The 24,223-nt window shown below is 35.4% G+C and overlaps 1 protein-coding gene across 2 annotated transcripts in view; it reads right to left on the bottom strand.

Moving 5' to 3' along the window:
- LOC148955498 (DNA (cytosine-5)-methyltransferase PliMCI-like) overlaps positions 1–24,223 on the bottom strand; it is a 115,085-nt gene that overhangs the window by 24,131 nt on the left and 66,731 nt on the right. For both annotated transcript variants that reach the window (XM_089102464.1, XM_089102466.1), the window contains 6 exons: positions 21,438–21,589; positions 19,761–19,892; positions 16,953–17,155; positions 12,997–13,108; positions 9,889–10,038; positions 2,298–2,464 (listed from right to left, as the gene is read on the bottom strand). In XM_089102464.1, coding sequence (XP_088958590.1) covers positions 2,298–2,464; positions 9,889–10,038; positions 12,997–13,108; positions 16,953–17,155; positions 19,761–19,892; positions 21,438–21,589 — 916 coding nt within the window. The remainder of the gene's footprint in view (positions 1–2,297; positions 2,465–9,888; positions 10,039–12,996; positions 13,109–16,952; positions 17,156–19,760; positions 19,893–21,437; positions 21,590–24,223) is intronic.

Consider the following 24,223-nt stretch of genomic DNA (forward strand, 5'->3'; position numbering starts at 1 on the left):
CTTTTAGGGTAGTTCTGAATATGATATTAAAATCAACTGAAACTAAATTTAAACAAACGAGTTTCTTATAACGAATGTAAAGTAGCAACTCCAAAAACTCAAGACATATCCAGAAGACACATCATAGTATCCTATATGCAAGAAGGAAGAAGGAGGTTACCACCTTCTCAACTAGATATAGAGGTTACCACCTAGATATAGCGTATAGAGGTTACCACCTCTACACGCTAAGGTTTCTGAATACTTAGCAAAACACGAATGGGATAGAATTTCAGTTTTTCTTGTCACAGTGCTTTAAGAGAGAAACACTTATTTGTCTGTATTTATTTTAAGGAATACAATTTCATGCTCAAAGGTTTTGAAAGGAAATCAGGAAATAATGAATTTGCAACTACCTACGGGCTGTACTTCTAAAATTCTAAATGCTCTCAAAAAAGTACTAGACAGCTTTAGCGCAGAGAGCAAGGATTTGAGGGGGAGCAGCCCCCTTACAAATAAATATTGGATAGTTTCTGTTCATTTTAATTTGTAACATCACTTTTTACTTACATCGAAAAACTTCACTGAAAAATAACTGGGTTGAAAAATTATAGCAATTATTTCATAAAAGTATCTGAAATTAAATTTTAGTAACAATTTTAACCTAAATTCTCACAAAATACTATTAATCTGGTACAACGGCCTTCCTATAAAAAGTATAATTAGTATTTTCTTTTCAATGCCCACATCACCTGATTTGATAATTCTTTTCTTTTTTACTTACTCTATTTCATTTCTTTTCATTAATCGCATTTTATCATTCAGCCGAATGGCACAGTTTATTGGTGTGGCCTGTACCATTAAATTTAGCTTATAAAGAGATGGCTTTAGATTAAAAGCTATCACAAGGACCTTCTCGCCGCATAAATCACTAAAAACTGTGCCATTTCTATTTATAAGTCCTGAGGTGGCACACAGGGTTTGACCTTAGCTTGGTATTACAGGACCCAGAGATCGAACTCGACTGTAGGGCCGACGCAGGGACCTTAGTAGTCAAGAAGTGTCGTTAATCTAACAAATTACTGTTGGCTGTATGCAACGAAAGTTTTTTTTTTAATGTAGATTGACCGCGTAATTTTAGAATATTCTTTTTCTTTTTAAAAAATTAAGATAAAGTTAAGGAATCAAGAGGCTAACAGATGGCGGATGTAGTGAAGATGCTAAAAGTTGAATAGCCAAGGGTCATGGTGTTTTTTCACAGTTGAATTTTTTTTAAAGAATAGCAAGATAAGTTTGCACGCCAAGCAAGGGCGGATCCAGGATTTTTTTCGGGGGGGGGGGGATTACTACTTTTTTACTCAGTTTTCGACTAATTTTACTGATTTTTACCTAGGTTTTACTAATTTTCAACTTATTTTCGACTCAGTCAAAAATTTCGGGGGGGGGGGGGTCAAACTGGGTGACCCCACCCCCCTGGATACGGCCTTGACGCCAAGATTAAAATGTTGGAAGCCACAGTGATAACTGGGGTCAGGTATAGTTCTCAAGTGCGGGGGCTCCGAAAAATGGAGGAAGATTTGCCAGATGTTTTCCAGAGAAATTGCTTACAGATTATTTTGGGTACCCCATTGTCTGACCGTTTATCAAACAGAATGAAATGGCTATCTCAAAATTTGATCGGAAGATTTTGGGGGGAAAAGAGCATGAAAGGGGGCATAAAAGTCAGTTTCTTTTATATTTTTCATAAGTCGAAGAGATAAAGGAAGCAAATTTTCGCACGATCTCCAGGTCAAGAAGGTCCAAAGAAAAGTTTTCACTCAATTTTTTTTTATAAGATTACAATCATTTCCTACGTAAGTATAGTACGGGTCATTACATAACTGTTCAAGCGCCCGAACTTGATCCAAAAACACTTAAACTGTGTACAGCATATACAGTATACAGAAATCCACAGTATGCGATACAATATATAGCGTACAACTTATGACTCAAAATTATACTTATAACTCTTACAATTATAGTCTCAGGCAATAACTGAAAATAAAATGAAGAAAAAAACTTGAGTTTCTATATTTACTAAAATGATTTTTAAAGCCTTATATCTACCTCCATAAAGGATATTTATTTTTTTTAAATCGTAATTTAAGAAAAGCTGTAAACTCATCATGCCTAAGAATTCAATTCCTTTTTTTGTGATTCCCTTTTTTAAATTCCTCCCAACTACTTTGTAAAGCAACATACATTTCTCAATAACTGTTTTAGCTTTATTGCTCATGTATGGTGATGACGCTCAAAAAAAAGAAAAGAAAAAACATTACAGTTTAACAGTATATGTGCCATCAATAAGATGAACAGGGAGGTTTGGAAGGTCTCTCCAATCAGAACCAGGAAGCGTCGGGATATTTTCCATCCTCGCTAGCACAACAGGGGCCATGTCCTTGCAAATGTGATCCCGTAATAACGGCTGTATATGTCGACCACGCATCTACTCCAAGGAAACAAAAATAACATATTAACAAACGATTCAGAAAATTATTAAACTAATTCAAAGTTAGTTAAAAACTATTAATTATTTTGATTATAATAGCTTACATATTTTTTTGTGCAATAAAGACATATATATATATATATATATATATATATATATATATATATATATATATATATATATATATATATATATATATATATATATATATATATTTATATTTATATTTATATTATATATATATATATATATATATATATATATATATATATATATATATATATATATATATATATATATATATATATATATATATAAATATATTTATATATTCATATATATATATAAGGGGGAGGGAGGAGTAAACTAGAAATACCCCTCCCCCTAACAATAGACACAGCGGGGGATGAATACAGACAACAGAACATTTTGTGTTGCTTAGTTTAAAGGAGTCAAGTAAAAGTCAATGCCCCAAGAACAAAAACGGTATCACTTTTTGGGTGTTTTATTCATTTCCGGTCATGGCACATTCATTTTCTTTCTTTAGAAGTTGACTTTTTCTATTATAGTAGTGTTGAATTTCCGATCCTAATCTAATTCCTAAGTTTCTGTTATTAACGCAATTAAATTCCTGTTATAACTAATTTGATGAAATCAATGCCCCAGTTAAACAAAAACGAGATTCTTTTTATTCACCACCTAAGTTATGGCATATTTCCAATAATCGACTGGAATTTTCTTATTATTGACAGGCCGATACCGATATTTGTCCCAATCTCAATTCTACTCCACGGATCTGGTTCTTGGTAAACTCAATGCATATTTTCCTTGTATAAGATAAGATAAGATAACGTGTATTTCAAGCCAAAATGTGGCCATGTACAAAAATAACATACAAGATTAACAAATTACAGCACTCGTCACAATAATTAAGTAAAAAATAAAAATAAAATAAAATAAAAGCTACTCTCTTCTTTTTGCAAAATACTCATCAAGATATCTTCCCACTAGACAAATAAATTGTGACGACGTACTTTTCAAGGCATCGGGAAGCAGCACTTCATCATTCCCAAATAAATTTTCCCTTACCCCCCAAAACGACCTCGACAACAACTTAAACAATGATCCAAATTCTCCTCCTCTTCCTGGCAAAGAGGGCAAGCAAACATGACATCCGGAACACTTTTCCTCCTCTCAAAAACTTTCAACCTCGAACAAATTGGATGGCAGATAGATCGCAGCTGAATCAAATATGTATGGTATCTAGACGGTAAATTTAACTTAAAGTAAAATTCCTGACCATAAATTATCTTAACATCACTATAATACCTAAAAGTTTCCGAATTCTTAATCTCCTCCTCACCCCATTTCTGTGTCGTCTGGTCCTCCAGCACCCGCTTAATTTCCTTGTCCGACTGGAATTGTTGACTATTTGGTCCAAGGCCATCATTCCATGCGAAAGAAAAACCCGTCTTATCCAATACCTCTTTAACTTTAAAAGGCCAAGATAATGTTCTATGCAACTGAAGTAACTCATCATATGTAGACTTCGGTAGCCTATCACTGGGTAACAGTACAACCCATAGACAAAATTTAATCATTTGGACAACCCTATAACTTTTAAGAGACCACAGTCCAAGGTCTCCTTTAAGAAACTGGGTATGGGTCATTCTATGCAACCCGTACAATCTCTTAAAATAACCTAGCTGAACGCTTTCTAACTGGGCAGCATTCTCATGTCCGCAGATCTCTGCGCCGTAATGGAGAATCGGCATAATCTTAGATAAAAAAACCTCTTATGCAAAGACAAATTCTTTATTCCACTAATTTAATTCCTGAAAAGTGAAAATTTAGCTGCTCTTCCCCTATTTAACACTTCTTTAATATGAGAACTCCATCCACCATTACTTTGGAAGATATAACCAAGATACTTTATTTTTACAACTACTTCTAATTGTTGTCCTCAAAATTCAAATATAGTATCTATTTTTTCATTCCTTTTACTGAAAACATCCAATTTGGTTTTCATAATGTTCAGCTGTAACTTTTTCATTTGTAAGTATTCCTCAATTAAACCCAGTAACATCTGAAGCTCCCTTGCCAACTTCGCCACCAATGCAGTGTCAGCCGCAAATAATAACACCGATAAATTAATTTTTCCAAGACACAGCTTGGAAAGCCCATTGGAGCCCATTTTTTTTCCAGAAACTCCACCATATCATTCAAAAACAAACTGAACAGTCTCGGGGACATGGCGCTGCCCTGCTTCACTCCTTTCTTAAGGTTAAATAACCTGAAATATCCCGAACCTGCAACCCTGACCATAGACTTAGTCCCAGAATACATACCAACAAATAAACGAATAAAACTTAAAGGTAGACCTACATCTCTTAAACAATTTTCAAGGAGAGGTCTATCTACATTGTCGAATGCCTTTCTTAAGTCTAGAAACACAACATACAGCCTTTTTCTACCTGATCCATACTTCTGTATCAGTGCCTTTAGCATAATTGATATCTTTAATGTACCGGACCCTGTTATGCAACCCCCCAGTTCCGCTTTAATTAACCTATAAACCTCCAGCCATTCATTCAACGGAGTAGCGAAAACATTTTATAAAATTTTACTAATTACTGGTACTTATGCTATAAAGCTATAACTACCATAATAACTAGGACTAACTGTCTTAAATAGAGGTACCATAATCAATACTTTCCATAGAGAAGGCCATACACCACTACTTATAATTCTATTAAAAATATTCACTAAAACTAGCAGAAAAACATCAAGAAACCTCTTTAGCAAAACTGCTGGTATACCATCTATTCCTGGCCCTGATCCTCCCTTCATCTTCTTAGTTACATTCCTAACTTCATCTGAGGTTACCTCCTTCACTAACTCATAATCTTTTTCTTTCATGGGAAATTGTGGAGTAATACTTGAATCTTCACTGTCAAGGCCACTAGAATCTTCATCTATACTCTCAAGAAAACTAGGCCAAATATCAGCTTCAGGGATTTGTAATTGGCCTTTTCCTTGTCCATTCTCCTAACTTATTCCTGACCAAAATTGCTTTGTATCCCCTACCATATAAGCCTTCTCTATCTCTTTCTGTTCCTCTCTAATTTTCTCTCGTTTTTTCCTCCGTTTTAGCCTATTATATTTCCTTCTCCTTTCCTTAAACCGTAAAAAACAAGCTCTGCCTTTCTTCCTCTACAGAGCAAGCATTTACCAAATCTAATAACTCCGCCAACTCCTTTTTAAAAGAATTACATTCATCATCAAAAAACAATTTTTCATTTTCATATTTGGTTTCTCTGACACACGAGCACACTCATAAATCACAAAACCCAAATCTTCCAAAATTTCATCTATGTCTCTTGTTTCATCATTCAGAGTCTTAACTTTCTCAATTATTTCAGGCCTCAAAAACTCCTCTTTCATCAACTCCAGCTCCTCTTTACTCCATTCACTCTTTAAAAAACTTCCCTGAAAAACAAAGATCCTTTGTAATCCTCCTAGTAGGACTATTACCTTTTTTATTCCTTGGAACCCCTCTTCCAAGGCAAAGCTTGATCTCAACTGGTAAGTGGTCAGGAACTACGACCCTAAGAACTTCAACATCAACTGCCAGGGCCACGAGTTCAATACCAACCAAAACATAATCAATTACACTAGGGTTTGTCACCGACAGACAGGTAAACTCACCCGCCTCCCCATCCATCCCAAATCTCCCATTTCCAATCACTAATACATTGTCTGAACACAGTTCCAGAAGCCTTTTACCCCAACAATTAACCCTTCTTTCAATATCTTTGCTCCTTCTAGATGTCTTATAAATATCAGGTATCAGGTCCGGCGTATCAACAAATGAAACTTGATTAATCTCCTTACATATTCCCGTATAAGTATTAAAGTCCCCCACCACCAAAAAATAATCCTTATAAAAACGTGATCGCAATTGCCTAAGCTCCTCCTCTAATAAATCCCATGTCACTTCTGCTGCATATGAACTATTCTGGGGGGCAATATACACGGCACCTAAAATCAAACTTTTACCACTAACAAGATGAATCCGAACCCATATAATATTCTCCGATACACTAGAAATTCGAGAATGTTTACGGAAACGACCTTGCTTAATTAACAACAAAACACCTCCATAATATCTCATATTCTTTGCTGGTTTACGCGCCACATTTTCTACCCAGTATCGTTCAAAATAAGGCACTGTATCATCACTATGCCACGACTCCACAAGAGCAATAATATCAATACCACCTAGGTCCTTCAGTACTTGTTCAACCTTATTTCTCACACCCTGGGCATTCCATATGATTACTCGCATAGGGTGAACATGGCCACACTGTCCCGATTCACTTAGAAGAAGCTGGTCATGTGTCGGCAGGACAAAGGGCGTTTCTGGCTCATCAGGTAAGTATGAAAGTCTATAATAATCTTTTGATGACGCAGCTCTGGTGCTCCTCGACTGACCTCTGTAGTTAGCTCTTCCGCCGCCAGATCTAGAGTCCTTTCTTGCAACATTACGGGCATCAATACGATTATATTATATCTAATATCATATCTAATGTATATTATATCTAAAAATCATATTACGGAAATAATGGAAACAGTTAAAGCTCAAGAAACAGCAGTCCTAAGAAAACAAAGTGACTGAATCAAATTCAACAGTTAGTTACAAATCACCCAAAAATTTTTTGTATATTCAAGCAGAAAAATAAATTTTGAAGTCTTCTCCAGCTTCTCTCCTTAGACACTAGTGTTTAGTTTCGCAACACTGTACCACTAAAATGACCAACTACTTTGGGTACCTCTGATTACCCTCCTAAGACGCTATTTTACTCTTTGACAATAATGAAACCTAGATAAGTCTACAGCCACTACGATATAGCTCCCAAATATCACTCCCACAAAGCATAGATTTTGTCAAGACTGAACAAACATGAGAGACATATACTATCACATGGCACTGTCGCTTGGAAACTAAGAAGCACGATTTCCCTATCTAAGCCAAAACTGATATTCTGTTCACTTAAAATAAGTGATGAAAAGTTAGTAAGGGGGCTAGAACTCGAGATTTCCTTTCAAATGAGTTTTCCTTCAATATTCTATGACCATTGTTCCTAGAGCTAATCTGGAGCCTTCTTTACGTACACTTAGGTCTTTCAATACCCAGGGGCGCAAAAGGTGGCAACGGTTGACCTCCAATTCTGTAGACCTTGTGCCAGGGATCAGAGTTCATTAAAGGTAATTTTAAGACTTGTTAGCAACTTCTCCAGGGACCAATTTAGTGTGCTGTGCTGCCTTACTCTCCTTCGAAGACCGGGTAGCCATTCACCATGTGGGAAACATCCTCCATTCATAAGAATCAAATACCCTCAATATTTCCATCTTCTCATTCTGATCTCGTTGGTCATCAATGGCTGTTCAATGTCTGTCCTTATCCAGGCATTCACAATGCTATCAGTTTCGTGGATCACTAGGATTATAAGCAGAAAATTATCTTCGAAGCTGAGTAATCTTTTTTTGCTTTCCTTGAAAGGCTCCATGACTCTCATCGATACATAAGTACAGATAGTTCATTACTCATATATAGTTTGAGTTTCAGCTTCTGGGAGTAATCTCTGGATTTTAAAATGTTACTCAGCAGAGAAAATGCCGCCCCTACATACGCTATACGCAGCATGACTTATCTACCACGGTTCCCATCTTGGATCACCATGCCTCCAAGATATTTGAATTCTCCAATTTATTGGATATCAGTGCCCTCGTATTGAATGCCTTAAGCCAGAGTCATTATAAGTCCCTTTGACATACTTTTTGTTTTATCTACCTCTATCTGTAGGTCAGTAGGGATAGGATTCGCGGCTAGTTCATTCAGAATATGTTTAGTGTCACCCTGGCAGTGGGAAGCAAGAGCGATAACGCTCTTGCTTCCTGAGCCCTTGACGCCCAGGGCTGAGTTGAATGTCTCATCACCAGAAGTAGGCTCGAATCACGAAGTTGATGAATATTGCAAACAACACCCAGGACAGCAAAGATCCTTAACGAACGCCAGACTGGACTTGGAAATGACGAAAATTTTCCATCGCCTTCTTGGAAAGAAGACTCGGAGCCTGTTTTATCAAGAAGATCTTCCATTTTAGTCTTTTCAAAGATGCTGAATCGGGTAGTAGGTTTAACCCAATTTCAAAGGATCATTCAAAGGCTTAAAAATCATTAAGTTTTCTTCAAGAAATAAATTTTAATAGTCAACACGAATTTTTTAAATATTATATATTTAGGATAAAGATAAACATGAATATCCTATTCTTATATTTTATATTTCTAACTTTTATTTTATGATCTATGCATCAGATGAGAATAGGACTGGACTATTGAGAGAGGCAGTGTTACGATAAGAGCACTACGTAGTAATCGGCGATACCCTAATCTGAAGAACAAAAATTAGGAGGCAAAATTTTAGGAGCCAAATAAGGAACCAAGAGAAAACCTTTATGCAGATGCGCCTTTAGAACGGACGAAGCAACAAGGATGTCGAATTCACCATAAGTTCCATCATCTTGGTTGCTTTCCTTCTTCATTCTTTACTCAGGAAAGAAAAAACTAGCTTTAAAGAAGGTTACTCGATACAAAGAACGTATTTTCCCTTGTTTGGGCCAGAGTATTTGCTCTGGTCCTTAAAAATAAGGAAAAAAAAACTAACTTTTATAACTAAAATTAGGATTATAACCTGAAATTTATTTTAAACTCAAAATTTAGTATTATTGAAATGGAATGCTTTTATAGACTTCAAGGGAGTAAGATTTTGAACTGGAAATCTGCACATTAGTGAATCAATATTACACGTTTTCAACATTTGCCCTCGCCTAAACTCTATAAACGTTGAAAGAATAAATTTCCATTGATAATTTAACTAATTAACTGATAGAATTAAATATTAACTTATTGAGAATTTCTTCGAATGGATTAATTAAATTAGTAAAATAAAATCAATTTTATGGCAGCCTAAGATCTAACTTATTTGGAGATTGAAAATTTTTTTATTTCTAAAAATGCATCAACACCAGTAGAAAAATAGCGAACATATTTCTAGCCTAAATTAAGCTGGTTAATTCTGGACTTCGGTTTTCTTACACCTTTTCGCCCCAGTTTCATCGTTTGATACTACGAAAAATTGAGAGAAATCAGGCAAAACATTAGTGTAGAAACTTTTTATTTGTATGGGATTTGAAGCATCAACATCCCTAGTTTTCTACCTGCCCATTTGTCTAGAGTGAAGTATCGAAAAATGAAGAAAAAAGAGAAATTCTAGCTTTAAACTTTGCAGCGAGGCTAGTGAGTGATCTTGGTGTTTAGTTATCTATTTCAGGAAGGAACGGTTAAGATGAATAGCAAACCTTTTTTTGGAAGTCCGAAATCGGCTCCCCTCCGTAACTGAATTCATCTACCTTGGCTCCATTTTTTATTTCTGGCAAGTCGGCTAAAGCGTCACGAACTGTTATAGTCCGATAGGGCGCAGATAAACTCCACTTCAATTGTGACGTATACTATAACATGAAATAAGAGATATTGCGAAAAAGAGAAAGCAAAAAGTTTAAAGCACAAGAAGAAAGAAAACAAAAAGAAAAAGTAATTTTCTGGGCAAGAATAACAAAGGTATTTTTATGTAAATGTAATGAGTAATTGTAATGAGATATGTAATGTCATATAATAATATATACAATGCAATGAGATATGTAATTGTAATGAGCAAATGTAATGTAAATGTAATGAGAAATGTAAAAAGTAATTTTCTTGGCAAGAATAACAAAGGTGTTTTTAACACTTTAAAATTAGATTCTGGAAGTTCAATAAAATCTTAACATTTAGGTATTTTACTTACATGACTCGGAGACAAAGAAACAAGCAAAGTCTTTATAGGATAAGTATCTCTTTAAAGAAACCTTAAAACTCTTTAGGGTACGTAGCTCTAGTTGAAAGCACAAGTGAAAATTTTTACTTTTTATAACTGGTTGGCATCCATAGCACCCAACCCCTCACTAATCTGAAAATAACCATGCTAAATAATAGAACAGGTAACCAGGGGCGAATTCAAAGGGTAGTTTTAAGGGAAAGTGCCCCTCCCCACAAAAAATAGAATGCTGCTCTAACTAAAGGACTTAGGGAAGACTAATACGAATGTAAGAGCCAAATTTTTATCGGTGCCCCCCGCCTGACCAATAATTCTGTATCCGCTCCTGCAGGTAATTGACACCAAGTAGGCCTATTTGATTATGTAATCAGTACATTTTCATCCTCAAATGAGTGTATGCGTCACACCTTTTCTCCTCTTCATGTCTGCCATCAGACAAATCTTTGGATAGCGTTATTTATATTAATTGCCGCTATCGACAAACAGCCGGACTCTTGTGTCTAGAGGCCACTTTTCGAATCTCAATTCACATTTTACGCTCAGGGTTCCATTTTTAGTGAAGGAAATGAAACTCAGAGCTAAATGTCCCTTTATCGGCTTTGCAGAATAAACCCTTCAGTAAGCTAAAGCATTCACTATGATAATTACTTTGCTTTAGTTAAGCATAAAAATAGCAAATGCTGTTTTATATTTTAACCTAGCCATAAACCTACTCAAACTAAAGATCGGTAAAGCCTGCACATGAATGCAGGAAAGACATTAGATTCCTTCTAGATCATGCTCTTTTTGCAGAGGCTGGCAACAATTATGTCCAGAAAGTGGCTCTCCTACCCCTGCTTCTTCAACTAACATTACACTATTTTCCTGTCAAAATTTCAATCCAGAAAATTAGAATTGGCTTTTCAAAAAGTCGAAATGTCGGAGCAATGATTAATAACCTTTATTTGTCTCTTAGTAATCTTTTAAAATACAAACTGAGCAAAATACTCTATTGAGCAGCTACACCAGTAAAAACATTCTACAGCTGCTGTTGTCAATTTCAAATCTTTTATTACAGATCATTGGCTAAGCGCCACCAACTTGGTTTTCTCACTAGATTAATTAAAAAAAACTTTTTCCAAAAAACAAGTTCTTCAAAGAAAAATAAAGAGCTCCATTAAGCCAAGAATGAGCAAAATAAAGTCAAATAATCTTCCAAGCGTGAAACTACCACAAATCACTATCAATAAATAAATGCAACTCAAAACGAACAGAAATAACAATAAATAGCCGAGTCAAACTCAAAACAAGGAAAAAATTAATATGAGTAGGGCGGATAACCCCCATGCCTTCTCAAGACCAGAACAAAATTTGCGCTTTACTGAAAAGAAAATACGCTTGAAAAGTTTTCACTTTTCTTACTTTTATAAATAAAAATTATAAAAACTTCAAGGAATGAATATCAGTATATGTCAGTTAAACTGACAATCCACGGTAATTTGTTTTGTTGTTGTGTTTTTTTTTAAGTAAAGCACAAATTGTGTTCTGGTCTTGAGGTTTCCAATCGAATGAGCCTTTTTTGAAGTTTCTACGACAACAAATGACCATCTCAAATTTTCTATCAGATGCATTTCAGGAAATGCATCTTGTTGCATTTGTTTTTTCCTTATATGTTGGGTTTAATTTAGAATAATTCATTTTTTTATAAATGTAGGCTATATGTTTCGTTTATAAAGGATTCCAGATGTAAAGTCGAAATATTCGGATTTCTTTATTATTTAAAATTTGTTGCTTTTTCTTGTTCACAGCTTTGTTTTAAAACATTATACTCCTTTTCTCTATATTTTCATTTGTCGTGTTCTGTAGATGATATATAGATTACAAATCTAGAAGCTAGATAGCCGAAATGCCTTAAGGTGTGGAAATACTTTAATAAAAATCAATGATAAAACAGGAATTACGCGGTGAAACAGTACATTCATTTAGTTCATAGCATCCACAGTTTTATCAAACAAACTCTAACTATAGAAATGCAGGGTTTTACTTGAAACAAAAAATGTTGCTTCTGATTTTAATGGCTGAATATTTCTATTTCGTTCTTTTTACTGGCTTAATATTTTTCACAAACAAACAATCAGATTTTCAAAATCCAGAATTATTTTTTTCTCGAGAAATTGTATTTCCTTCTTTGTCTAAATGTGCCCCTCATCATGAGTTAACCCCAGTTTTAAAAGGCTGGGCAATTTTCCTCTAGAAAAGAGAAAATATGATTGGCTCACGAAAATATTGGCATAACAATAAGCCAAAGAAATTCAAAGACGTTTTCGGAAACAAAAGTATGGGAGAGTAACCTTTCTTTTTCTCTTTTAGTCTTCTCCGCTTCAGACGTATGAGCGTGTCAGAAGTATAGAACAAAACAGAAGCACGGGACAGTAATGTATCTATTTCTCTCCCCCCCCCCGCTCCAGACTTATGAGCATGTCAACAGAATGAGTAATAATGACAACCACAATATACTGATAGAATTACGAGCACATTAGAGATGATTCAAATTTCGAAAAGATATGGGACTTACTTGAAGTCAAAGACAAATTCTTACTGAGTCAATACTTACCTTTTTGTCGTCAACAATGAATGTGAGTTGACAAGCCTTAGAGGAGAATACATGGGTAGGCTCAGGGAACATAGGCAAAACGTAACCAGGAGCTGCAGCCATGATTATCACCCTGTCATAAAAAATAAAAAATTAATGTTTAAAAATACTAAGTGAGATAAAATTATTACACTGATTGAGGAGTCTAATTTAGCTTCAATATAAAATTTGACATGACTTGCTCTACATTTACTTTAATACTTGTACGACTTTATCTACCAAAGAGAAGAAAGAAGATGAAAGAAATAAATAAAGAAAGAGAGAGAGGGGGGAGGGAGAGAGAGGGGAGAGAGAGAGAGATAGATATATATAGATAGTGATCGAGAGATAGATAGATTGAGAGTGATAGAGAGAGAGAAAAAAATAGAGATAGAGAAAGATAGAGAGAGATAGATAGAGAGAGCGATAGAGAGATATAGATAGAGAGAGAGAGAGAGAGAGAGAGAGAGAGAGAGAAAGACAGAGAAAGAGAGAGTTCCAGAAATCTACAAATTTACGGAAATATTCACAGTAAGTTCATTTGACCAAATATTGCAGATATATGATGCACAAGTCGTGAAGCAATAATCTTTGTTGTCCTTATAGTATATATCTATTTCTATCAGAAAAGCTTTGCTTTCCCAAATGAATTTTTTTTTCGCTTTAAGGTTTTAAATATATGCACAACAAACCTTACACAAAGATTTTAGTGTCAAGGGGATGAAATTAAAGAAGTCACATGATTTTCGTTTATATAGCACATTATGTACAAATATTCAAAAATATACATATTTTACTTCATACCCTCTTAAACTCTCCATAGTAGAATCTGGAATTTTGTCAAACGAGGAATCCAAGAAGTATATTAATCTCGGTATTTCTGAGAAATTGAAGATAAGAAAAATACCATAGCTTATAAAATACTGTCCTATATGAAATATATAGAGATTTCAGAAAACTGAGGGACATAAAACGAATTTTAGACATATAGTTAATATAATTTACAAGCCCATGTCATTATTATTGCAATTTCTGAGCCGGATTGCTTCCAATTTTTTTTTTAGCTTCTCACAAGAAAGTACAATTTGTTACTTTTACTTTTTGGACTCCAAAAATTTATAACAACTGAAATCACTTGGCAAAAACGGTGTAAAGCACAAAAAAAGAAGCGAGTAAAAATGCCAAGAATTAATACCTGCGAACTACAACTGCAGCCTTAATTCGCGAGTCGGAAAGTGAAGTCCAAACAAGACACAAGAATTTATTATCTTTTTGCTATCAATTCAATTCAAGGTTAAGTTGAACCAGAGACAACGAAGAAGAAACAATCGCAAGCCCTCAAGGCTGAAGCATTTTCGAACGGTTGGGGCTCTTTTTTTGAAATTGCCATGCATCTTTTTCGTTATAAACTTATATTATTAAAATTAATCAAAATAATAGTTACCGTTCAGGAATTAGGTTTAACCGGTGACTTTTTTCACTAAAGAGGTTTTCTTTTTTGAAGAACATTTTTAAACTTAGGGTTACAATGGGATAAGGTTTGCTCTTTACTAGATAGCTAAAAGGCTGAGAGGGGAAGCGCTAAAAAGTAAGCTTATAAACTTGTAATTATTGATTTTAGACCATGTAGATTCCCAGCACTTCTACTTTTGAAACTGAACCAAAAATGCCATTTTTAGTGTCATTTGGCACTTTATGACTGAGGTATCGAGACAACTTTACAAAAAGAACACAGATAGAATCAAGAGCTTACATTCAGGTCAAAAAATTGAGTGTGTTCTGGCTAATAAACAAGTACAGATAATTCTGCCCAATCTAGTCGGTGAATAGTATTTCATTTAATCTAGCTTGGTTTTTTGGTTTGTTTGATTCAGTATTTCTTCTGCTCTGTTAGATTTAATTCAAAAAATTAGTTTTCCTTCTTTTTTTTAGCCCCAAAGATGGCTGGTCAGAAGTTCCTGACAAAATATATGCTTCTGTCATTTTCGTTTCTTTTCTGTCCACTGGCTGACATTACCCTCTTTTTCACTACTGTTATTTTTTTGTCTTCTTTGTCATATGTCAATCCTGCTTGCAGCTCTTTCTGTCTTTAACAGCTCACAGAACTAATATAATTTAATTTTAGGTAATATTTCATCATTTCTAAATTATAATTACCTTTAAAATAATCGATAAAAAGAGATTGAAGTCACACAGACGACCTTTTAATACAGCTGACGTAATAATAAATAGCTGTTAGATATTTCAACTAGTATGCAAGGGTTCTGAAATACAACAGCCATTTCATTTCTACCAGATTTCTATTTCTCTTGACGAATAACGAAGAAGACCAGCGTCCAGCCAGCGACTTGTGAAGTTTCCAGCTCATGAATAGGCCCTGTATTCCTGTATCATACTTACCCATTAACCTCACTGCTTTATTTTGCTGAATCTGTACTCGTTTAAAATTGCACGTAAAATTACTAGCCCAAATCATGCATCCATAATTTATATACGGTGCAATCAAAGAGTAATATAAAAGAACTAAAATATGAGAAGGTAGAAAATTTTGAAAACGTCTTAAAATCCCAAGGGCACACGCTACCTTACACGCAACCGCATCAGCGTGTCTTCTCCAGCTGAGGTTCGGATCAAGAATGGATCACTTTCTCAACCTGCTTTAATACAGTTCAATTCAATTCAGATCGGTTTTATTAATACTTTGCACTTAAATTACAAATACTCACAAATACATTTAACAAACAAATTCTAGGCCATAACCCATAATAATTGGCTTTCTAGGTCAATCCTGTTGAGGAAACATTATATCACAGTGTTAAGTATATCACATAGTCGCGGTGAATAGGAATTTTAAGAGCATAACTCTTAAAATTCTCTCCACGATGCTGCGTAGCCTGCAACTTATGCTAATCAGCCGATGGCCTATGAAACTTACTAGGCCTAGGAGGACGAGAGGGATAGCATACAAGAGGGACTGTAAAATTCCGGTTTAACGTTTTCAACAACACCGATTATGACAGTACCCTTTCCATGCTTTCTAGCTTTTCTACTCCACATATGAGACCAAACTAGACGATTTTAGGTGCCATATAGTACTTTGCGACGGCGTTATTAAGACGAATTTATAAAAAGCACGTAGACATAAAATTAGCTTTTAAATAAGACCTTAAACAGCTCTCTGTGATGTAGCCTGCTAGTTCTGTTAATCAGCAGCAGATTTATAAAAAATATAGAGGGGGCTGGGAGGGGGAATATACAAGAAGGAGGATTATAAATCTAAGGTAAGGGTTTTAGACCATTTATATAAAAATGTTACCCTTTTCATGCTTCCCAGCCATTGAACCCCACAAATGCCACCCAAAGTGTCGTTTTTGGATGTCATGTGGCACTTTCTGATGGAGTGATATAGTCCAAATGATAAAAATCACGTAAATATAAAAATTAACTTTTAAATAAACATTTAAAGAGCTCCTTATGATGTTCCCGTGCCCCACTAGCGGCAAAATAAGACACATTAGTGCTTCCCATACAAAAAAGTAATTTTCGTTGTTGCTGAAGGGGAGGGGTTGTAATTCTAGTGTAAGGGGGTTTTCTACAATGAGGATTCTAATTTAACCCAATTTTTGAGGGGTTTCAGGATATTTTCTAAAAGTCCCGTAAATTCATTTTCAGAATAACATTTTACTATTAAGCCTAATACAAGTAATAGTTATTATTCCTGAATCAGCAACAAATAAAAATTTTTTTCACTGATTAGGTTTTAATAACTGCATTTTAAAACTTTTCATTACTTTAGGACGAGCTCGCTTTAAACTATGATAAAATCGCTCCATTTCTATTCCTTTTCTTAAGGAGTATTTGAGAAAATGTGTTGAATATGCCTATGAAGACTTAAAAGTAAACAAATTTAATGGGAGGAAAATGAATCGATGCCTTACCGTCTTCGTGTTTGGGGGACGCCATAGTTGCCAGCTTGAAGAATTCCTACAGCACATTGATATCCCATTTTTACTAAGCATCGAATCGTCAATTTTAGTACCATAGAGCGTTTAAAGGAAACAAAGTTCCTAACGTTTTCTAATATGCAATATTTGGGCCGGTAGAATTCACAGTACGACAAGTATGTTACGATTAACGAGTTCTACAGAAGAAAAAAAAATTAATAATAACGGAGCAACATTAAACATTACCACTATTGATCATTACCTAAATTATGCTATTTAATTCTTTTTCTCCCATCACCAGTGATTGGTGTCATCAATATGATCTCTAGAATCTTCACTACTCACAACTTCACTACTTTATTCTCATGAAAAGCCCGTCATCTTGCAGTTTCCATTAAAGGAAAAGAAATAAAACCCCAAACAAGTTTAATTAATTAACTCGACTACCCTAGGAAACAACAACAATTATAAAATTCTCCCACTCTCCTTTTCCCAACTTTTGATATTTTTTTTTTCCCCCAGTGTACAAACTTTTTTGATTTGCAAGCTTCTATAGAAAGCGTTCGTCTGAACAATCCAGATAGACTAAAAGCGCTGCTTGGAAAATGCAATAATAAACCACTGTTGCTTAAGCCCTGTTGACAAGTATTCTTAGCTAGTCATGAATTTCCACCCATCATTACTTCGGACCAACTAGGGTTGATTATAAAACAGGTTAGAGCAAGGATAAGAATAAGAAATTATTACTCTGATAATTTCACTAACGTAGACTATTTTTATGCAATATTTTTACGTCAATGATAACGAGGACCAAACTGCATTTGCATCATTGCAAGAATTTGCATCAAAACATTGCAAAAAATTTGCATCAAGGAGGCACACTTGTGCCTCTATAAAGAGGCGACCCACCACAATGTTAAGCGTTTTCAGGTCCTAGAGGTCGCAGAGAGACGGCGGTGATCGCATTTTGTAGCCCAAGCTTAAACTAAGAAATGTGCAAAATTTCATCATCCTCCGACTTTATCTTCATCGGGTAAACTGGGCCGAAAGTTTCGACCCTCCCACCACAGTCCCCCTTTAACGTTGTCCGATTGGGCTGAAATTTAGAGCTCAAGCTTTCCTAGGGCCCGGGAGCTTATCCTCGAAATTTCAGCTCAATCCGATCACTCCTTCCCTGTTTTCCAAAAACCAAATATAGCCACTTAAAGTTCATTTCTCTTTTTTTTTGTTATAGACGCCTACAAGCCACAGTTGGCAACTGATCCGGGTGAATGAGGACTCATTCGAAGCAGAATTCGACCTCTTAGGGCCTTTTGATATTTTCAGACCGAAAAAATTATTCCCCAAATTTACATTTACGAAAAACCTTGTTTTCCTGTAATAGCCCATGTTAATTTTTCCCACCACAGACCCCCTTTAACGTTGTCTGATCGGGCTGAAATTTAGAGGATAAGCTTTCCTGGGGCCTGGGAGCTTATCCTCGAAATTTCAGCTCAATCTGATCACTCCTTCCCTGTTTTCCATACCCAAATATCAAGTTTTGTGGGGATTTGCTTGCGTCAAAAATAAATTTAACATACTAAAAATACAATTACAATTGTGTCTCTTTAGTACAGCGGTTGATACTCCTGACTGTCAGGCGGAAGATCCGGGTTCGATTCACTGTCAGAGCAAATTTTTTATATACTGAATTTAAAGTTTAAAAAAGAAACTCAGTTTATTTTTTAAATTATTTGAAAAAAAATTACGTTTTCTAAAGAGTTAAAGAGGCTGAGTTACAAGGTCGACCCTTAAAACACCCTGTCGAGAAAGAAAAGAATAATACACAATCATCAAACAGTTAGTCAAGCAATAATAAGTAATAAACTGTACAAAAACGTGCAGAAATTATTTGAAAAAAACTACGTTTTCTAAAGAGTTAAAGAGGCTGAGTCACAAGTTCGATCCTTAAAACGTACAGGGATTAGAAGGTACAGTTGGGGGACTGCCGCCCCCCCCCCAACCCCCCGCTTTCGCAGCCTTTAAATAAAATTATTTGAAAAAAACTACGTTTTCTAAAGAGTTAAAGAGGCTGAGTCACAAGTTCAAACCTTAAAACGTACAGGGATTAGAAGGTACAGTTGGGGGGCTGCCGCCCCCCAAACCCCGAGCTTTCGCAGCCTTTAAATAAAAAAAAAAATTTTAAACTGAAAGTAAGGAGCGACATTAAAACTTAAAACGAACAGAAATTAATCCGTATATGAAAGGGGCTGTGCCCTCCTCAATGCCTCGCTCTTTACGCTAAAGTTTTTATTGTTTGAAAAAAAGAGTTGTGAGAAAGTCAAACTTTAGCGTAAAGAGCGAGGCGTTGAGGAGGGCACAGCCCCTTCAAATAGCAAACAGATTAGCTTGCTCACAACCAAATTATGATAGGTTGATTATTCCTAGACATTAATGGCTAAATGAGCATTCATATGCAATGAACTTTGGGAATGCAAAAGCAGCCTACTTTGCTTCGAAAAAAAGCTTAAAGCACTGCGACCAGGCTGTGCAGTTTTCTGGGAAAAGCTTGAACTACTTATCTTCAACTGAGTTTTAATTTGTTAATATTAAATAAGAAAAAAAAAAGAATTGGATTGAACACAATGTCTATGGCAATGCAATTCTTATATGGTGTCTGAATAATTCTTTTAGCACCATATTAGTGATACCACTTACAAAACCGGAAACAAACAGAAAAACAAGTATTCTATTTATTTCAAGAAAGAAATGGAGCAAAAATTAAGAACTATATTTGATTAGATAGACAATGGCCATACATACCTTGAAAGCTGAATATTGGCGGGAATTGAAACGATTCATTCCACTGAAGCCTTGACACGGTGGACCACCACAAAGAAGGTCCACTTCCCCTGGTTGTGGCAACTTTTGACCTTTTTGATTAGTGGTTTTACCCTGAAAGTCAACAGTGTATTTTTACCTGCAATTGAACAGTGCAAATATGCCAGAAACATTACATTCCAGTCATGGGCGTACACATAACATTTCACCACATTTCCCGCCACTTCTCGTTCAAACCATCGAATAAAACCAGTTTTGACCTTATTGATCAGTAGTTTGACACTGCCATTGAACAGTGTATTGTTATTGTTATTCTCAGCCTTGGACCTTGGATAATGTTTTTTTTTTTTTTTTTTTTTTTTTTTATAAAAAGAGATCATGAAAGCATAAGCGATTTATCAGTACCAAGTGCCACACAGCCGACAAGTACAGCTGATCCCAAAATATATTAAACTAATAGACGCACATGTGGCGAAAAAAATAAATAAAGGAAATTTGCTGTAAAACTCTGCCATCGTATGGAATCAAGGTCGAAGACCCCTGCAAGCTTGGATGGTGACTCTACCACAGAAGTGTGGTGCCGTCAGCTATCTGTCCTGTCAGCTATCCGAGCATAGCCAAACTTGCATCCCCATCGACAGACAAATTATAAAAAAGAACTCTTTTTAATTTAACTTACCTGCTTGTAGTAGTTTGGAGAGAATTTCATGTAATTCCTATTTAAAGATCAGTAAACAAAACTTGGAAACAGGAAGAGGTAAAGATATCATAATTTACGCAATTACCACAATCAGCCCTACAAAATTCACCTGTGTTGTAGTTCTTCTTTACAATTTACCCCTCCCTTCAGAATAAATTCCAACTTACGTGTCTCTGCATCAGGATCAGTCCCAATATTTTTATTTGAGGGAGGAGTCCAAAAGATAAGGTCTTTTTTTGTCGTTCAACTATATTGTGTCATGTGTGCCATTCAAAATCCAAAAATGATTGCACAAAATTTCCATAATTTTGAGAGGATAGGTGGGACGACCACACCTAATATTTGTGGTTTACGGCGATGGGAATGAAATCCATGAAAGATAAGGTTTTGTATGGCCCTATCAATGCTTATATGTATGGCCTAAGGAAACCCTGAACCTATTCGAAAAAAAAGTACAACCAGAACCTAAAAGTATAATTAAGTTAGAGTTCTGACCAAGTTGTGTTTCACTTAAAAAGTAGAAAGGATAAGAACATGAGTAGTGCTACAACTGGCAAATAATAAAGGCAACTAAAAATTAAATAAACAGACACCAACACCAAAGTAAATAAACAGACAATAAATAAAAAAAATTAGAACTTGAGGTTAGAACGTATCCCCCCTCCCCTCCACCCAACTGATAGAGGTGGAGTGAAAAACTGGTAGCGACTATTTTTGAAGAAGATAAGAGCATAAAAGCACACATATTAGCAGAAAAGGGAGAAGAGTGGAGATGTTTTTCGGGACTCAAAAGATATTTTAGCTCGAAATACATGTGCGGACTTTTACAACTTTTTAGTATGAAGTACTGTACATTTCCATGGGACCCTCCCCTTCACATAATGCCCAATATTCAATGAAACCTGCTAAATAAAACATTGTTAAATCTCACACTACAAAAAAAAAAAAAAATGTCATACTTCAATTGCCAATTTTAGGAGTTCATTACAATCCTCAATGAATACTTCCGCTTGTGGGTTGTTTAGTTTAAAAGCCCTTGCTGCTGGTTCTTCAAATTCAATGGCCCAATCACAACTCGCAGCGCCACTTTCGTGTAGACCTTCGGAAAAACCTAAAAAGAGAACAAAAACGTAGGTGTCACTTAAGTTTGGTATTTTTTTTTCGTTATTGAAAACTATTAAACAAGTAAAGTGCAAAATTGTGTCACCAGCTAAGACAATGCATCTATAGCTGTAAGAAAAAAAAAGACTCGAGCAGCTCCTATCAACTTAGAAAGCCAATGACTAACGAGAGTCCCTCTTTACTTTGATTTCTTCGTTCATCGGTAGCTTTCTTTTTTGCTTCTATTTATGCAATTTGACTTGATTTTAAGTATTCTTTGTTGCTTTTGTTTGTCTTTTTGTTGTTTGTTTCTTTTCCTTTTTTCCTTTACTGTTCCGCTACTTTTCACTATTTTGTGTAGCAAGTAAAATAGAAATTACTATTATTGTCGTCATTAATAATATGAAGAGATACTAAACTGTTTAATTAATAGGCAAGTGTCGGGCTGTTTTTTTTCTTCTTTTTTTTATAGAATATAGCATGTGTTAAGCACAATTAGTTTCAAATACTGCTTACAATCAATTGCAACTATTCAGCCATGATCAAAATCGCAAGACACCAATATAGTTGTTGAAGTCGTATTAATAAAAGCTCGTGCCAGCTTTGAATATCCCCTTCCAGGATTTATCAAGTGAGGGGCCGTAAAAAGTAAAATTAGGACTGTTAAAAAAAGCTCCTCCCCCTCCCGAAAAAAAAAACAAATGTGGCATTTTTGCGTCATCAACATCAGCTCAGTTCGTTTTAAAAACAAGATTGTATTCCAAAAAAATTCTTTGGGGGAATTTCACTGAAATTCTTGATAATTATATTAATATACATGCATTCGAAAGGTATACTTATCCAAAAGATAACATGTTTACCATCTTATGGTAGGGGTACCACTATGCGCCTAATTTGAAGATTTTCAAAAGAAAAGCTCTTGCCAAAAAGAAAAAAAGACGAAGAGGGAAAAAAAATTACAATTTTGCGTCATTAACATCAGCTTAGTTCATGTTAGAAAACAAGGTTACATTCCAGCAATATTTTTAGGGGGTAAACAGCGTTAATAAGTACATGTATTTTACTGAAATTCTTGGTAAATATATTAAAACATATGTTACAAGGTTCACTTATCAAAGGATACCATATTTACCATCTTATGGTGAAAGCACATCTATGCCTGGGTCAGGAAATTATAGCACCATAACCCACGAAGACTACTGTGTATCGCTGATAAGCCCTCATTGACGCTGATCACTTTGGAATAATTTATTTGATTTGAAGTGCTTTTTTCTCGAGTTTATGATGGCCTATAATTACTCACTACAATCTTGCACATAGATGGATCCTTCTTTTTGGCTGACTTTGTATGGATATATTGTTAGTACTAGGTGTTTGGAAAGGTGGGTAAGGTCTAAACCTTGTGGTAGTGATGGCCTATAATTACTCACTACAATCTTGCACATCCATGGATCCTTCTTTTTGGGTGACTTTATATGGGTGTATTGTTTGTACTAGGTGTTTGGAAAGGTGGGTAAGGTCTAAACATTGTGTTTAAGATGGCCTATAATTACTCACTACAATCTTGCACATCCATGGATCCTTCTTTTTGGCTGACTTTGTCTTGATATATTGTTAGTACTAGGTGTTTTGAAAGGTGGGTGAGGTCTAAACCTTGTGTTAGTGATGGCCTATAATTACTCACTACAATCTTGCACATCCATGGATCCTACTCTTTGGCTGACTTTGTATGGGTATATTGTTTGTACTAGGTGTTTGGAAAGGTGGGTAAGGTCTAAACCTTGTGGTTCTGATGGCCTATAATTACTCACTACAATATTGCACATCCACGGATCCTCCTCTTTGGCTGACTTTGTAAGGGTATATTGTTAGTACTAGGTGTTTGGAAAGGTGGGCGAGGTCTAAACCTTGTGATTGTGATGGCCTATAATTACTCACTACACTCTTGCACATCCATGGATCCTTCTTTTTGGTTGACTTTGTAAGGGTATATTGTTAGTACTAGGTGTTTGGAAAGGTGGGTAAGGTCTAAACCTTGTGGTTGTGATGGCCTATAATTACTCACTACAATCTTGCACATCCATGGATCCTTCTTTTTGGTTGACTGTGTATGGGTTTATTGTTTGTACTAGGTGTTTGGAAAGATGGGTAAGGTCTAAACCTTGTGGTTGTGATGGCCTATAATTACTCACTACAATCTTGCACATCCATGGATCCTTCTTTTTGATTGACTGCGTATAAGTGTATTGTTAGTACTAGGTGTTTGGAAAGGTGGGTAAGGTCTAAACCTTATGTTTGTGATGGCCTATAATTACTCACTACAATCTTGCACATCAATGGATCCTTCTTTTTGGTTGACTGTGTATGGGTGTATTGATTGTACTAGGTGTTTGGAAAGGTGGGCAAGGTCTAAACTTTGTGTTTATGATGGCCTATAATTACTCACTACAATCTTGCACATCCACAGATCCTTCTTTTTGGCTGACTTTGTGAAGGTATATTGTTTGTACTAGGCGTTTGGAAAGGTGGGTAAGGTCTAAACCTTGTGGTACTGATGGCCTATAATTACTCACTACAATATTGCACATCCATGGATCCTTCTTTTTGGCTGACTTTGTAAAGGTTTATTGTTCGTACTAGGTGT

Source organism: Artemia sp. Qi Xiang Cuo, chromosome 2 (genome assembly GCF_049724085.1).
Source record: "Artemia sp. Qi Xiang Cuo chromosome 2, ASM4972408v1, whole genome shotgun sequence".
Lineage (NCBI taxonomy): Eukaryota > Metazoa > Arthropoda > Branchiopoda > Anostraca > Artemiidae > Artemia > Artemia sp. Qi Xiang Cuo.